This window comes from Gadus macrocephalus, chromosome 21, assembly GCF_031168955.1.
Source record: "Gadus macrocephalus chromosome 21, ASM3116895v1".
Taxonomy (NCBI): domain Eukaryota; kingdom Metazoa; phylum Chordata; class Actinopteri; order Gadiformes; family Gadidae; genus Gadus; species Gadus macrocephalus.
The window spans coordinates 16,114,718-16,130,694 of record NC_082402.1 but is presented as its reverse complement, the minus strand read 5'-3'; the positions used below and the strand labels follow the sequence as shown (position 1 = coordinate 16,130,694).

Genomic DNA, 15,977 nt, shown 5'->3' with positions numbered 1-15,977 from the left:
TGGTCAAATACGAGGCTCTGGAATACCTGACAGCATTTATGGATTAACAAACGTTTGTGTTTGGTTATAAGCTATGTTGTCAACAGCAGCTCTTTGTGCAAATCTTGATTCACAGTACGACACCTCATCACTTTGGTTCAACTGCGTCCCGATATGCAGAACCACCCACATGTCCGATAGAATGGTAGGCAATCGACAAAGAAGTTACTAAGGAAACGCTCCTGATGGTTTCAAGTCTGTGTGAGTATGGATTTAGCTCTTTATTGTATATTTTGTGTTAAATACCAACAATTCACAGTAGTCGTGCTGCCCTGGAGACCAGAGGTTAAAGCTCTAGTTAAAATGTACATCCCTGCTTTTCCCTGTAGCGATCATGTAGCATCATGAGCGAGGCGTGTCTACATGGCTTCATAGAGTTATAGGAACCAAGTGCAAATCAATACATGTTTGACTGAGGTTTAAGGTAAAACCAAATAAGACAAATAAGAAGTCAAATATAATTTCAGCAGGCACTTATGAGAAGATCATTTTCTGGGTATTAGTACAAATAGATAAAGAATAGTGAGCCCACGGAGAACACGAAGGATATGGATGTCACATTCTAGCTACACAGATCAGTCAGTTCAGAGGCTGTAGTCTGTCTTTTAGTTTCCGGGCCACAGGAAGAAACTCCATCTCCCAGCAGGCCTTGTGGTAATCCCTCATGTCGTTGTTGGCCGTCCACTGGATTGCCTCTTCTTCACCTAAATATTGAGTCACCAGAAAACCAGAAATGAAAACGTTAGGCTTGTCAATCAACAATGTATTTATTCTTGGGACTATATTTAGAAAATACATCAAAATAAAATAACACTTTTCACTTACAATTGTGTGAATTTAATCTAAAGCCATCTTGACAAATAAGCTGTATTAAAACACCCCATTGACCACGTTGGTGAAGTTATCCGACGTGTGTGTGTGTGTGTGTGTGTGTGTGTGTGTGTGTGTGTGTGTGTGTGTGTGTGTGTGTGTGTGTGTGTGTGTGTGTGTGTGTTTGACCCATGTGTGTTGGACCTATGTGCCTACATGAGTAGGTTATGAGGGCCCCCAGGAGGGTCTCTCTCTCCTGCTGGTGCAGGGGGGCCCCTCCGTCTGAGGCGCTCGGCTCCGTCAGGTTCCACAGGGTCTGACACACCTGGCCGGCCAGCTGCCAGTCCCCGGGCCCCAGGTCCCGGAGACAGTCCACCAGCCTATCACACACAAACACACACGCACACACAAACATCATATGGCCGCAGGGGGAGGGGGGGATTCACATGACCTGTAGGCTGGAAGCCATTAGCTCCACTTCAATGGGCCTTGTGTGTGTGTGTGTGTGTGCGCGCGCGTGTGTGCGTTCGTGTGTGAGTGCGTGTGTGTGTGTGTGTGTGTGCATGTACGTGCGTGTAAGGAAGTTGAATGAAAGGTTGCCGATTTATCTTGCGGTTGGCATTTTCAAAGTTGTCCCGTGAAAGCCACAGGAGATACAACTATCTTGTGTTTTGCAAAAAACAAGACGCACTACCCGTGTGTTTCACACAAAGCCACGCCCCTGCTTTTGTTAACGAAGACAATGTGGTAGAAGACGAGATGACCACACCGGCAGCTGTGTCTAGCATGAAGGACACTCACACAATGTGCTCTGCATTCATGATGTGGTGACGTTGCTACATTACGTTTTCAAAGAGACACATGCCTCCCCTGGCCAAGGGGCCGGGATGGGGGACTTACTTGGCGATGACCCCCTCCTGTGTGAGCGTGGCCCTGCTGGGAGGGTCCAGGCTCAGGTTGGTGAGGACCCCACAGGCAGCAAAACACACCTCTCCACTCTGAGAATCCAGCAGGGTCACCAGGAACTGGTAGACTGCAGGGTAGAGGAATGAGAGATGAGGCATTGTCTGTGTTGTGTGTGTTGTGCGTGTGGGCAGTGTAGGGGGGCTAGGGGGACCTGTGTTATTACTCAGTGTTTACATGCAGTGCGGTTTGGCCTTGGGCGTTAAGTAGTACATTACACAGGCTCTGCAACGCAGCACATAGCTGCTGGAGCAGTACCTGGACATAGCGCGTCAAGAGTCAGTTTACACAAGGCCATTATACATTAGTGCGAGGGCACTCACTCTGATATGAGCTGCTTTTAAACCCCTGAAGGACGCAGGTGTGGTGGCCTTCGTGGAAATGAGCTCGACCCCCCGAGGTACTGGTCAAATAAAACATTTACACACACACACCTTTGTTTCGCATGACGAGGTCCCGCACTTCCTTCCACTGTGTCAGGTTTCCATAGACACGGGTGGCCTCCAGAACGGCCTCCATGTTGGAGCTGAGCATGAGCTTCAACAGCACTGAGCGGGAGAGAGAGAGAGAGAGAGAGAGAGAGAGAGAGAGAGAGAGAGAGAGAGAGAGAGAGAGAGAGAGAGAGAGAGAGAGAGAGAGAGAGAGAGAGAGAGAGAGAGAGAGAGAGAGAGAGAGAGAGAGAGAGAGAGAGAGAGAGAGAGACAAAACCCAGTGATGAGTGATGGGTAGAAATACTCAATAGGAGTAAGGAAACCAGAGGCAGAGGAGAGCGACAGCAGGCAGCCATAAATCAACAGACAGACAGTAAGGCAGACAGGTGAATGAATAAAGATACAATATCAAACTCCCAGTGCAGCTTAGACGTTCTGACTGTTCTGGCCAGGAGCCTTCCCACCAGTAACCCAACGTGGTCATGGTGTGTGTCTTACACTGGCTGATGGCGAGCTGGTTCTGCCTCACCGCCGAGCCAGCCTGCTGGTGGAAGGACAGGTTGTTGATGGTGGCGGCCACGTTCACCAGCAGCTCTCCGTCCGCCACGGGCCTCAGCTCTGTACACAGGCACACACACACACACACACACACACACACACACACACACACACACACACACACACACACACACACACACACGCATACACAGAAGGTAGACATAGTCTTTATACATCAAAAACACGCATGACAAGGAAGGAAAACAAGTCACTTATTGTCTCAGCATCAGGGAAGTGGTTTGATCTGTTCTCTTAAGTGGTTTGATCTGTCGAGCGCTGCGCAGTAAAGGGTTGCACACAGCTGCAAACCACACAGCTGCAAACAGCACGTTAAAACGAGTCTCAGAGGTAAACCGTGGGCTGGAGAAATAGAATCAGGACAAAGAGATAAATATTGCTTCTTCAAAGGTTAGGCAAAGGGAAGTTGAATATTTTGAGGTTCAAACAGATTTTTAAGGACTTACTCACTCACTATACTTAACCAACTCATTGGATTGGCAAATCTTTTATGTTATCATACAAATTGCTTCTGTATTTGTTTATCAAAAGGTGATACTACAGGCAGTCAATGCATACAGGCCAGTCCATGGTTACGCTAGTGTCAATAGCCAGTGTGTGCATTTACATTTACGGGATTTTGCTGACTCTTTTATCCATGAACTTACAACCATTCAACCACACATTCACAGTGGAGTCAGCCTCGCAGGGCGGCAGCCAGCTCGTCAGGAGCAGTCAGGGTGAGGTGTCCTGCTCAGGGACACCTCAACACACTCAATCCCCGAGGTGCCGGGGATCAAACCATCAACTTTCCGATTACCAGTCAGCCTACTCTACCTCCTGAGCTACGGTGTCTGCAGTATGAAGCTCTTAGGCCCTAACGACAGCAGCAGCCGACTCCCAGTCATCTGCAGTCCTTTAACCTTGTCTCCCGGCTGCCTGTTTCCCAGGGTCCTCTTCAGGATCACAGCCCTCAACCCCTACCCTCTCTCTTCAGACCGCACTTCGAAAACAGTGGTCATATGTAGGGCTGGGTATCGTGGAATCGATATTTCCTAAATCGATTCGATTTCGATTCATAAGGTTCTGAATTGATTAATCACGATTCGATTCGATTCAATCTGCTCTTAAATAATGAAAATGGCTCAACTGTGATGCAAAATACAAATGTACTTTATTTTTTCTCTTTATATTAAACAACAGGTTTTAAGTGCAAACTTGTAAATTGGACAGTTTAAACTTGATCTGTAAACAAAACTGTCTCAAGTCTCAAAAGTGCAATTTTGAAATTAGAAAGGAATTGCAAGTGAAAGTGTACTTGTTCGTCAGCATTCCATCACTGCAAATGCATTACGGCATTGTTAATTAAAGTGCAAAAAAAAAATATATCGATCTCATGCCCTATGAATCGATATTGCAAAATCTAAATGAAATCGATCCAAAGTCGATTAAATCGATTTTTTTACCCAGCCCTAGTCATATGCGATGCAAAGAGAAAAGTTTCCTCCATCTAACAGGTGGAAAGATGTATAAGAGATGTACACAACCATTGTCCATTTTTGATTGTCTTAATCATAGGACACTTTTTATTCATTCACTTGTTCTCAGAAAATTAGATGTTGTTAGTAGTTGCCAGTGATCACATGATCACATGATAGGGTTAAAGGGGTGGTCATGCTTTTTCAACCTTTCCCTTTGCTGTAGACTGTTTCAAGACGTATGTATAATGCCGCGTTTCCACTGCAGGGTGCGGAACGGATCGGATCGCAAAGGTGCGGTAGGGAGGGGGCGGTATAGCCCAGCTCAGTTCCGAGGTCGCGTTTCCACTGCCGACAGTACCCTTTGTGGTAGGCCGGATGTCGATCGCCGCGGCAGCTACGTAAACATCGTAAAAAACGTCTTCCTCCCCAAGAATGCAGACGAACGTCTCCACCTCCTTGTTCGCCCAAGCAAGCGTTTTACGCAACAAGTTAATTGTAAAGAATAATACCTCGAGGCTACTGTTCGTTTGTTTTTATCCCCGCGTCACCCGGAAGTGACGATTCTGTCGACCAATCAACGGAGGGGGGGTGTAGCTAGAATTTCACGGGACCCTTTCAGGCGTCTCATCTCGTTTGCGGTACCCCAACGGAGGAGTGCCGAGAACGGGGCCGGAACGGGTACGGCAAAGTCCGGGTCACGCCCACTTTTGGCGGTGGAAACGCGACCCGACCCGCACCTTTGCGATCCGATCCGTTCCGCACCCTGCAGTGGAAACGCGCCATACGTCTTACGTCTGCTAGTCCTTCCCGAGGTAGAGTTACAGGTACATTCAATCTAGATAGAGGTGAGATAGGTTGTCGTCTACACTTACATTTACATTAAGGGGATTTTGCTGACGCTTTTATCCAAAGCGACTTGCCATTCATTCACACATTCACACACCAACGGCGGAAACAACCACGCAGGTCAACAGCCAGCTCATCAGAAGCAGTCAGGGTGAGTCGTCTTGCTCAGGGACACCTCAACACTCAGCTAGGAGCTGAGGATCGAACCAGCCACCTTCTGGTTACCAGTCAACCCATTCTTCTTCCTGAGCTCTAGTGGTCATTGCGGCTCTGTGCCCATTTGTCTTATGATTCTACGAGTCCTAGAGCAGGCCTATTCAACTAGCGGCCCGTGGGCCAAATGCGGCCCCTCTTAATTTTTTTTCTGGCCCGCAAGAGGTTGCATGCAAAAACTTAATAAAATAAAGGAGAAACATAGTTGAATGCAAATCAGGTTTCTGTGTGTAGCCGGTAGGGCTTTGACTCCGAACTTCGTAATTCGAATATAATTCGAATATCAAAAAATAAATAAAAATTCGAACGAATATTAGGCAGCCCTTAATATTCGAACCTGTTATGGGCAGGCCAAGAGGGAGAGATGTCGGAGAACCTGACGCAGTCTATTCATAATATTGTAATGACCACGGAAGAGGCAGTGAATGAAGTATTGATTAGACAGCGATTTATTAGAAACCCAATAAACCGTTGGAACACGCAAGACCGGTAACCATAGCAACGCCGGTAAACAAACCTCGCAAAACCCAATCCAGGGCTGAATCCGATTACTCATACTTATAGTATGCATTTTGTAGTACGCCACAAATATAGCGCGTCCGAATGCTCAGTACGCATTGTGTAGTACGGAAAACGTTAAAGAATGCGTACTACCGCCACAGTATACAACGGTAGGTCACTACGCTATCCCACAATGCAACCGGAGTCTGGTAACGAACGAAGAAGAGATGGCTGACCCGACACTACCAACAGCGGCTTAGAAAGACGTCGTAGAAAGCGGCGAAAAAAAGAGACATTAAAAAGAGTAAAAAAGTAAAGTAAGTAATTAAGTAAAAAAGAGACATTTTTAATTTAATAGCAACGATGACAAGACGGAAAACAGGTAACTTATCAAGGTAATTTTGCCGGCATCTGAGGGGAGATACGTCATCTCCAAACATCCGGTGGAGTTTCGGCGGTGTTCGGAAGCGCTCAGAGGCGTTCTACCATTACGGTCAAGTAATAGACACTGAACAGAAATAGTATGTACTAAGTATTCGGATTCAGCCCAGGTCTTACTGAAGGCATTTAATGGTCAAAATATTATTAATAAATATTCGAATATATTCAAATATTAATATTAATAAACAAACAAACTTTGAATATGAATTTTGGGCAAAAGTCAAAGCCCTAGTAGCCGGTGATACTAGAGAGTATCAGTACCCCACAATCAGGAACTGGCATCTCTTATTCTGACAATGTTTGGCTCAACCGATACGTTTGAGTCTAGCTTTCCTCATATGAATGCCATCAGAACAAGGGCACGTTGCTCCATGACCTATGAGAAGCTGCATGAGTGTCTCAGGATGAGGCAAACAAGGCAGTGCAATCTTTCTCACTGACTCTCTGGCTCAAAATGTCTCATATGTACAGTAGTTCTGTTTTGTGATGATTCAAACAACATTGTTTAATTCTAAATACGTGTCCAAAATATGTGAGAACAAAATCTTTTAGAATGATACGATTAAAAGTGAAGAAGGAAGGAATGCGTCTGACAAGTTTATTCCGTGTAGTAGTACTATATATATTAAGTTAACACTACTTTAAGTACGATTTATTTGTAGCGATTCATTCACGTAGTTTTACTCTGTGTGGCCCATGAACCCCCAGTGGTTTTCCTTTTCGGCCCACTTGATAAGGACGTTGAATAGCCCTGTCCTAGAGGATTCATTTCTAAAGTTAAACCTGTTTCACAACATTATCCAAAGCAATAGTCACTAACGGTGCATTTCCACTGGAGGGTGCAGGTTGGTTCAGAATGCAAAGGTTGGCGTTTCAACCGCCAAAAGTGGGCGTGATCCGGACTGAGCCATACTCGTCTCGCAGTACTCCTCCGTTGGGGTACTGAGACGCCTGAAAGGGTGCCGGCAAGTTCGAGCTACACACGCCGTCTGTTGATTGGTCGACAGAATCATCCCTTCCGTGCGACAAGGGGATATTAACAATCAAACACAGTAGTACTGCAAGGTATTTCTGACAACAAGTAATCTTCATTTGAGCTAATCAGAAAACTCTTTGTCCTAGCCTCTTGGTGTAAACAAACACACAACACTGTGTCTGCCTGTGGTCTCTAGAACACACCGAAAACACAACCGACGACCCACACCCAGAGCATTCGCCACGTTTGTGCAGTGACTGAAAAAGTGAAACCCACCAAATGGTTCCGTTCTACGACCGGCTCACCAAGCGTCTCCATCAGCAGCTGCAGACACAGCGCGTCCGACGCCATCTCCACGCCGACGGCGGGGTGCACGCACACATTGGCCAGCACCCGGACCAGCTTGACCAGGACGTCGTGGTGCTGCCCGCCGGGCACCCCTGCCCGTGGGGGGTCCTCGCCCTCCCCCAGGTAGCAGCGGTAGAGCCGCAGCAGGGCGGTGGGGAAGCCGCCGCAGCCATAGAGGCGCGCTCGCGCCGCGTCGCTGCGGGACGTCAGGTTCCCCAGGGTGAAGAGCAGGCGGACCACCAGGTCCTGAGAGGAGAGCACCAGGAGGAGGTTAGAGGGAAAACCCTCTGCCAGTGATCACATGATCACATGATAATAATAATAATAATAATAATGAATTTTATTTGTAATGCACTTTATATTGAGCAAACAATCTCAAAGTGCTACATAAGAAAAAAAAAGAAAAGTAAAAGTTAAAATTTAGAGATAGAACGTCTCTCTCAAAGGAAACAACTAATGAAAGGCTTTTTTAAAAAGGTAGGTTTTTAGGCCTTTTTTAAAAGTGTCCAGGGTCAGTGGTGATAGGGTTAAAGGGGTGCTCATGCTTTTTCAACCTTTCCCTTTGCTTTATACTGTCTCAAGACATATGTATATGTCTTACGTCTGCTAAGCTAGAACAATCTATGTCTGATCCAGGGGGAGTATTCGCGCCCACCGAGAACGGCCCTCAATAAGTGCATGAAACAGCTAGTTTGCGCTCAAACGTTACTTCCTTAAAGGGCAACTTCACCCATTTCACATAAGCTTTGTATATTTAGAACCCCCCGCATATTTTTGAATGGTCTAGCATCATTCCCTTATTTTCTGGAGAGACTGGAGAGATCCGTATCGATCTCCAACACTTCCTGTTTTTAATGACGCAATATGACGATTTTTGCGTACAAGAAAATAGGAAGTGTAAAGGCCGATTTATGCTCAGTTACGTAAGCGTAAGCGCAAGCGCAAGAGGCCCTTGCGCACCCCTTGCGCGACTTCTCACGTCTTGCGTGCGTCGGGCGATTTTTCTAGACTTGCGTAATTTTTTACGTAAGCTTTTACGCGAGCCGCGCAGCCTGCAAGGCTGTGATTGGTCTGCTCGTCTGGTTACTACTTCCTGTCTGGAGTATCACATTTCCTGTTTTCATACCGCCACCTACCACACGATCTGGCACATAATTATGCGAACCCTTTATGCGAACCCTTCCACAGGGGCAAAGTGCTATTTTGATGTGCGACATCAAACAGCTGATGCGGGATTGTGAGCCATTTTAATGATCTTGTCACCCGATATTCGTTCTATTAGGCCTACTGGCCTTATTTGTTTTAGTGTTAGCCTATTTGAATTAATTACGTAATGTTTTGTCTTCACGTTCTATGTGAAACATAAGTGTTCATGTTCTGTGTGAAACATAAGTTCAGTAGCCTCTTTGAGTGAATGTATTTTTAGGTATTTTTAGGTATAGGTATTTAAAGGGCGCACATACCACCGCCTATCTCTGCGCTTCATCACTCTTCTTCCGTAGCCACTTTGATCGGAACGTCACCTGGAACGTCCCCCCGCGAAAACACCGGTGACTCTGCTGCCACCCATGGCGTGAGTGGTGCATGGCATGCATTGCCCGCGACGTTCGCGTATGCTGTGTAGACTATGAAAGGAAGCGCGACGCTCGCGTCACTCACGTCGTTTACGCGCGTCGCTCGCGTCACTCACGTCGTTTACGCGCGTCGCTCGCGTCGACTATGTAAGGGCTAATATGAATGGCCTATTTTAGAACTGTTTTCATGTATAGGGCGCACCGGATTATAAGGCGCATAGAATAGAAGATACTGCAGTCAAACGTTTGACTGGGGTTGCGTTATGCATCGACTAGACCGAGCTGTGCTAAAGGGAATGTCAACAAAACAGTCAGATAAAGTCAAACTTTATTAAGCGTTCTGACAACTCCGGTCACTCCCATGGTAACGATGTTCAAACGTTAATGTGCATATTAACAATATCTGATCAATATCTGATCAATATCAATATCTCTTAACAATAAGCTCACTTTTTCAGTTCATTCCCCGTCTACGAATCCCTTGAATTCTTGTGTGTCCGAATTGAACAGTTGGGCGAGTACGGCATCCAACATGCCCGGATCCCTCTCGTCATTATCCGAGTCAGTGTCGCTGCTGTTGCCTGGCAGTTCAGTGATTATTCCTGCCTTCGTGAAAGCTTAGACCACAGTTGAGACTGTTATATCAGCCCAGGCATCCATGATCCATTGGCAGATAGTGGCGTAAGTCGCCTGGCGCTGTCTCCCCGTCTTGGTGACGTGTGTTCGCCTTCTTGGCCCCGTCCACACGAAGCCGATTTTTTGGGTGAAACCGCATAAAAAAACGCTTTTGGTGGACACGGGCTACGGCCACACCAAACGCGTGTAACATGCCTAACTTGAAGCTTGATCATTGTGTGTCACAAAAATGGTTCAACGCGCCTGTGGCTGCGCTGGATTTAGGAGTCCGAGGTAGGAAACCCAAACGCCGCCGTGTTTGGGTGCATGATAGAGTTTATATCGGGTTCGATTAAATAATCTCGGTTATAAATAACAATAATCGGGTTAAATAACTTCACATGGTGTGTCTGGTGTGTTTCCAGCATTCGTAGTGTTGATCAGCAGATAGTCCGCCAAGACGTTGAGGTTGTTTAGCAACCAGAGACGCTGTCCATGCAAGTGAATGGAGCGTTCCCTCTTCGTCATAACTATCAAACCAAACATCCTTCACATTCAACGAGCGAACATTATGAAATTAAAATGCACATTTCTCGCTAAAAATGTTTACATAAACGCATTTAATTGCGTAACTATGTTACTATTTCCACCCAGAATAAAGAAAGATGTCGGCCATATGCTTCTGTGCAAGCGTCACTACTCTAGTGACGTCGGTTCAAGCTCCACGCTGATTTGTTCCATTAGTAGATGGAACAAGGAGGTGTCCGATAGGCGGAGATGATCAGCGGGAGTGGCCGCCAGCGAAGCTGTGCATGGTGGGAGTTGTTGTCTTCAATCCACAAGCGCCAAAAAGTCACTTTCTGCCTTTTCTCGGTCAAGACTGCACCAAATTTTATTTTATTATTCGACTACATATAGGACCCAATTTCAATACATATTCATGCCTCCACCGGTGAAATGCTCCTTTAAAGGTTGGGTATGGAATTCGCTTTTTTGGCCATTTTTGCAGAATTACTTGAAATCCTTATCATAACGCACTTACAGCCACTGAGTTAGAAGTACTGACATGACAATTAAACAAGTCTATCATCTGTGGAACGGGGCAGGGCTCGAAAAACTCCAGCCAATGATTTCCAGAGCCACCGAGTTGCATTGGACAGTAAGTACGTCAATCAAACGGTCGTACTGCACTCCCCCTCCCCCGCGCCCCTTGCGCGACCCCTTGGTGCAGTACTCGTGACCCAGAGCTCGTGACCCAGAGCAAGCTCCTGTTTGTTGTTATCCTGCGGTAGCTACTGGAACTAGTTAATCCACATTTGGACCTAGCAGTAGAAGACAATTTCCATGGCAGACAAGACGCCACCATCCCCATGTTGTTTTTTTAATGTTGCCATGTTGTTTAACGAAAACCTACGCTAGCCTGGCTCGCTCTCGCGCATCTGTGTTCGCGCTCGTGCATGATTGCGCGTCCAGGTACTTGGAATGGGTGGAGTCAGAGTCAGCGTTGAAGGAGAGGGGGTAGGACCATTTGAGTTGTGTATTTTCAAAATCTGCTGGCGTTTCGCAAATCCCATACCCAACCTTTAACAGTGTGACGTCAGACTGCAGTGCAGTGGGCGGTGCTGAAGAGCAGAGGTCCTGCCTGCCAGTACCCGCAATAGACCTCTGTAAGTAGTTACCTATTATGAAGAAGCATTATGCTAACGCAGATCTGCCAAGACTTAGGACGTCACGACTCTCCCAGTCAAGGTTGCATAGTCTGTCTTCACCGAAATGGCACCAGAGCTCGCCTACGGAGGAGGTGGCACCAACGCTGCTCGTCCATTCACGCGTGAAATGACAGTCACGTTAGGTTGTGAATGGTTGCGAGAAACTCCTGCCTCCCTAACAAGTATGACATATGAAGTCTGCGCAGATCAGAACTAGCTCCCGGTTAGCATTAATAATAGTTAACTACTTTAACGGCCCCGACAATCTAAAACCCAAGTGGAATCTAGATGGAAAAAGTGTGTAGTTCAAAACCTGAGCAGCTTTTACTTCTTCGCCACCGAGAGAGTTTGTCACATACGATCATTCAAACCCCCATGTTATTTCCCATAGACATTTAAACATGGAACCAAGAGCCTCGGAGGCGGGACTTATTCTTCAGAGGTCAATGTTTACAACTTCTCCGGGCCATGAATTTGCCGACTCACAGACGAAGCAACCAATCGCAACTGAGTGGGCGTACTGACCAATCACAGCAGACTGGGCTACTCTGGAGAGGGGTCTTAAAGTGACATGATACAAATCAGACAGCTCTAGAAAGATGCTGAAATTGGTTTTGCAGAAATGAACAGTTTGAGAATAATAAGGGTTATGTTTAACAGACAGGCATGTAACCCTATTCTAGTAGTACCCCCAAATGCAATTATTAACCCTAAAAAAACATGATATGGGATCTTTAAAGGCAAGAATGCTCTGTGAATGCTGACATGATCACATGATAGGGTAAAGGCACATGTTTTGTAAACACCTGTATGCTTAGATGTCGGGTAGAAGCAATCTGCCCTATAAGCCCCCTGCTAGATGCAGAAGAAGGCTAGAGGCCTTCGGTGAAACATTGTGGTTTCTACTGTCTCACACACAGACACACACACACACACACACACACACAGATAAAGACACACACACACACACACACACACACACACACACACACACACACACACACACACACACAATTACATATGATAGTGCTAAAGTTCAAATATGTAGGCCTCCAGAAACTCAATTAGCAAACACAGATGTACACATACAGAGGTATACACATGCATCAGTGGATTTATAGCCACAAGTTGGTGGTATACAGCAGACTCACCTGTTTCTTATGGTGTTTGTTCAGCAGGTCTAAGAATAGCTGGTAACAGTAGGGGGTGTTGTCCAACGCCAGGCGACACTCTGCATACGAGGAGAGCTTACTTATATGGAGGGACAGAGAGAGAGAGAGAGAGAGAGAGAGAGAGAGAGAGAGGGGGAGAGATAAAGAGAGATAGAGAGAGAGAGGGACAGAGAGAGAGCGAGAGATAAAGAGAGGGAGAGAGAGAGAGGGAGAGAGGAATCTTGGTAATGTCTGCTATTTTGCAATAATCAATAAAAAGGTAAAAAATAAATAAATAAAAAATGATGATCTGTCTCTCTCTCTTAGTAAAGAGAATTTCAACAAATGTGTAAAAAATACTCTTTCGATCAAACACCTAGCTTAGCTTTAAAGGAGAAGTCAGCAATATTTTTGTACAATAATCATCCACCCTGATCTCGGCATGTTAGTGTGTGAGTGTGTGAGCGTGTGAGTGTAAGTGTGAGTTGTGTGTGCACTACCTGTATATTCTGGCGATGTTGGTGCAGACGTCTGCGTCCTCCTGGTGATGACGCAGAGCCACACAGAGCTCTGATAGGATGCCGTGGGACAGGAAGTGGGGGCGGGACTCTGGGAGGTCTGCAAGGTTCCTCAGGACCGACGTGAGCTGGAGGGGTCAAAAGGTCAACATGGGAAGGGAGGAGACAAAAAAATGTGACAGTGGAGTTAAGGAAATAAATGAAAAGCAAAGAAAGGGTTCAAACAGCATTTACATTTAGGGGAAAATGCTGACACATTTAAATCCAAACCAACAGCTCATCTGGAGCAGTCAGGGTAAGGGGTCTTGCTCAGGGACACCTCAACACTCTAGGACGAGCCGGGGATAGTTCTTACAACCTTTCGGTTCCCATTCATTTCCACCCTACCTCCTGAGCTACTGCCATGCAGGCGTTGTAACGTTTGCGCCGCTGAGAGCTTCATGATCTCCTCTCCGTCTCATTGGCTGTTCGGACGTCTTGCCCGGAGTAGGACTAGAGTGGAACTTTGGCTGACGTTGTGGCCAAGCCGGCCGCCCCGGGTTACCAGTGTCACAGGCCACAGGGTGAAGAGGCAAGTAATTGAGCTCTACTCTAACAAATCCATCACACAGAGGAAGTCCTGTCGTCCATAACCCCTCCGTGGCCGACACCCAGAATGCAGAGCAGCTCCAGGAAGAAGCTGTCGTGCGGGCAGACTCATTAGCCTCCGCTAACAGCATAACCAACGGTGGGTTGGACGTCAAACCCAGCGGCCGAGCCAACGCAGTGCGGTCAAGCTGTGTGGTTACTCCCCTGGCATAGGTACACATGCTCCCTATAAGTTTGTGCGTGTGTGAATGCGAGTGCGTGTGCATGCGAATGTGTGTGCATGCGAGTGTGCGTGTGCACGCGAGTGTGTGGATGTGAGTGTGTGTGTTTGTGTGCATGCTTGTGTGTGCGCATGCGTGCGTATGTGTGTGTGTGTGTGTGTTAACTGGGCTTCGATGTTGGACTCATAAGGGGCAGGCTGAAAGCGGAGAATTGGCTGAGCGCTGTGCTCTTAAAGCCACTTCTTTCGGAGCAGACAGAACCATAATATTGTTGTGGAGCAGCGGAAATTCCACTTCAAAGCGCTCCACTCCCCAGTGGCCCGCAGATTCATACCAGTCGACCCTTAGACGTTTTCTTATAAACTTATTTTGTTGCTGTCAAGTTTTTTTTTGGATGCAATAAACGCCTGGCTTGCATCGCTGTCCTAAGAATGCAGTGGGTTATTCTGCTTGGCAAACAGCGCGGGTCTGTCAGTATAGTTTCCATTTGTTTTTGAGTCTTTAAAGGTTGGGTATGGAATTCTCTTTTTGGGCCTTTTTTGCAAAATTACTTAAAATCCTTATCATAACCCACTTACAGGCACTGAGTTAGAAGAACTGACATGAAAATTAAACAAGTCAGTCATCTGTGGAACGGGTAGGGCTCGAAAAACTCCAGCAAATGATTTCCAGAACCACCCGGTGGCATTGGACAGTAAGTATGTCAATCAAACAGTCGTACTGCACTCCCCCTCCCCCGCTCCCCGCTCATGACCCCTTCGTGCACGTACTCAAAGCTCGTGACCCAGAGCAAGCTTCTGTTTGTTGTTATCCTGCGGTAGCTACTGGAGCTAGCTAACTAGCTAATGGCTAGCTCTCGCGCATCTGTGTTCGCACTCGTGCATGATTGCGCGTCCATGTACTTGGAATGGGTGGAGTCGGAGTCAGCGTCGAAGGAGAGGGGGTAGGACCATTTGAGTTATGTATTTTCAAAATCTGCTGGCGTTTCGCAAATCCCATATACCCAACCTTTAAGTCAGGCCGCTCCAGGTCTGCTCCAAGCAGCCATTAGCACTCGTGTCAATAAGAACCCTAATGCCTCCCAACATCTGCCACGTTTCAGCTCCAGTCATCGGGCAGGTCTGGGGGATATGGGGGTCATCTCTGGTTGCTCTGGGCCATAAGGTATGTTGGGGTGCTAAACAGGGGGCTGCGAGTGGAACCCTCTTCTTTTCAGAATAAAAGATGTGGTCCTCAATGGTAACACGGCCCATAGTTGTCTGGGATGATCTTCTTACTCACATCCATTCTGGCTGTATTTCTGGATTGGTATTTGTTTTTGTGTACTCAAAACAAAAACCAGAGCAAACTCTAAGGCCTCCGTCAGAACTAAGAGTTCCCTGCCGTCAATTGGACCGCTTGTGCATTTTGCTCTTTCGAAACTGTAAAATAGAGTAGAGAATGAGCCGCAGAACTGATGGACAACAAAACCCAGCTTCTCTATCGCTCTACCTCTATGGATCTCATCCCCACATCCAATCTCACCTGCAGGAGAATGTGCCCAGCAGTGGCGAAGAGGGCGTGCCCCGATTCTGAGAGTGGGTGGAGCTTCTGGAGCAGCGGCTTGGCCACACCAACGCAGCCCTTGGCCAACAGTTGTCTGAGGAGGGCGTCGTTCCCGGACAGGAACTTCAGTGCAGCAACGGAGTAGAGCAGGGCCTCTCCGGAAACACAGACGTCCTCGCTGCTGAGGACCACCAGCAGGGCGTCTGGGAGATGGACACACAGCCGTCAACCAGCTACCGCTCACTGGGATGAGCCAATAGAGTCTGACACCAGAACACTGTGGTGAGGACAGGAGGCTGGTCGTACTCCTCACCTAGGATGGAGGTGCTCTGGAACAGCCTGTCGTTGCTCTCACTGCGGCTGATCTTATAGATGAGCTTGCAGATGTTTAGCAGGTTGTTCCCACTGACACACAGCTTTGTGTGTATGTGTGTGTGTGTCGGTGGGGGTGG

The 15,977-nt window shown here is 47.1% G+C and overlaps 1 protein-coding gene across 4 annotated transcripts in view; it reads right to left on the bottom strand.

Moving 5' to 3' along the window:
* Positions 1–245: 245 nt before the first annotated feature.
* armc2 (armadillo repeat containing 2) overlaps positions 246–15,977 on the bottom strand; it is a 37,753-nt gene continuing 22,021 nt past the window's right edge. For 3 of the 4 annotated variants that reach the window (XM_060041498.1, XM_060041497.1, XM_060041499.1), the window contains 10 exons: positions 15,839–15,941; positions 15,505–15,728; positions 13,154–13,299; positions 12,654–12,753; positions 7,562–7,850; positions 2,742–2,861; positions 2,247–2,360; positions 1,750–1,882; positions 1,054–1,229; positions 246–743 (listed from right to left, as the gene is read on the bottom strand). In XM_060041498.1, coding sequence (XP_059897481.1) covers positions 619–743; positions 1,054–1,229; positions 1,750–1,882; positions 2,247–2,360; positions 2,742–2,861; positions 7,562–7,850; positions 12,654–12,753; positions 13,154–13,299; positions 15,505–15,728; positions 15,839–15,941 — 1,530 coding nt within the window. In that variant the 3' untranslated portion in view covers positions 246–618. The remainder of the gene's footprint in view (positions 744–1,053; positions 1,230–1,749; positions 1,883–2,246; positions 2,361–2,741; positions 2,862–7,561; positions 7,851–12,653; positions 12,754–13,153; positions 13,300–15,504; positions 15,729–15,838; positions 15,942–15,977) is intronic. The other variant, XM_060041500.1, reaches the window with a different exon arrangement.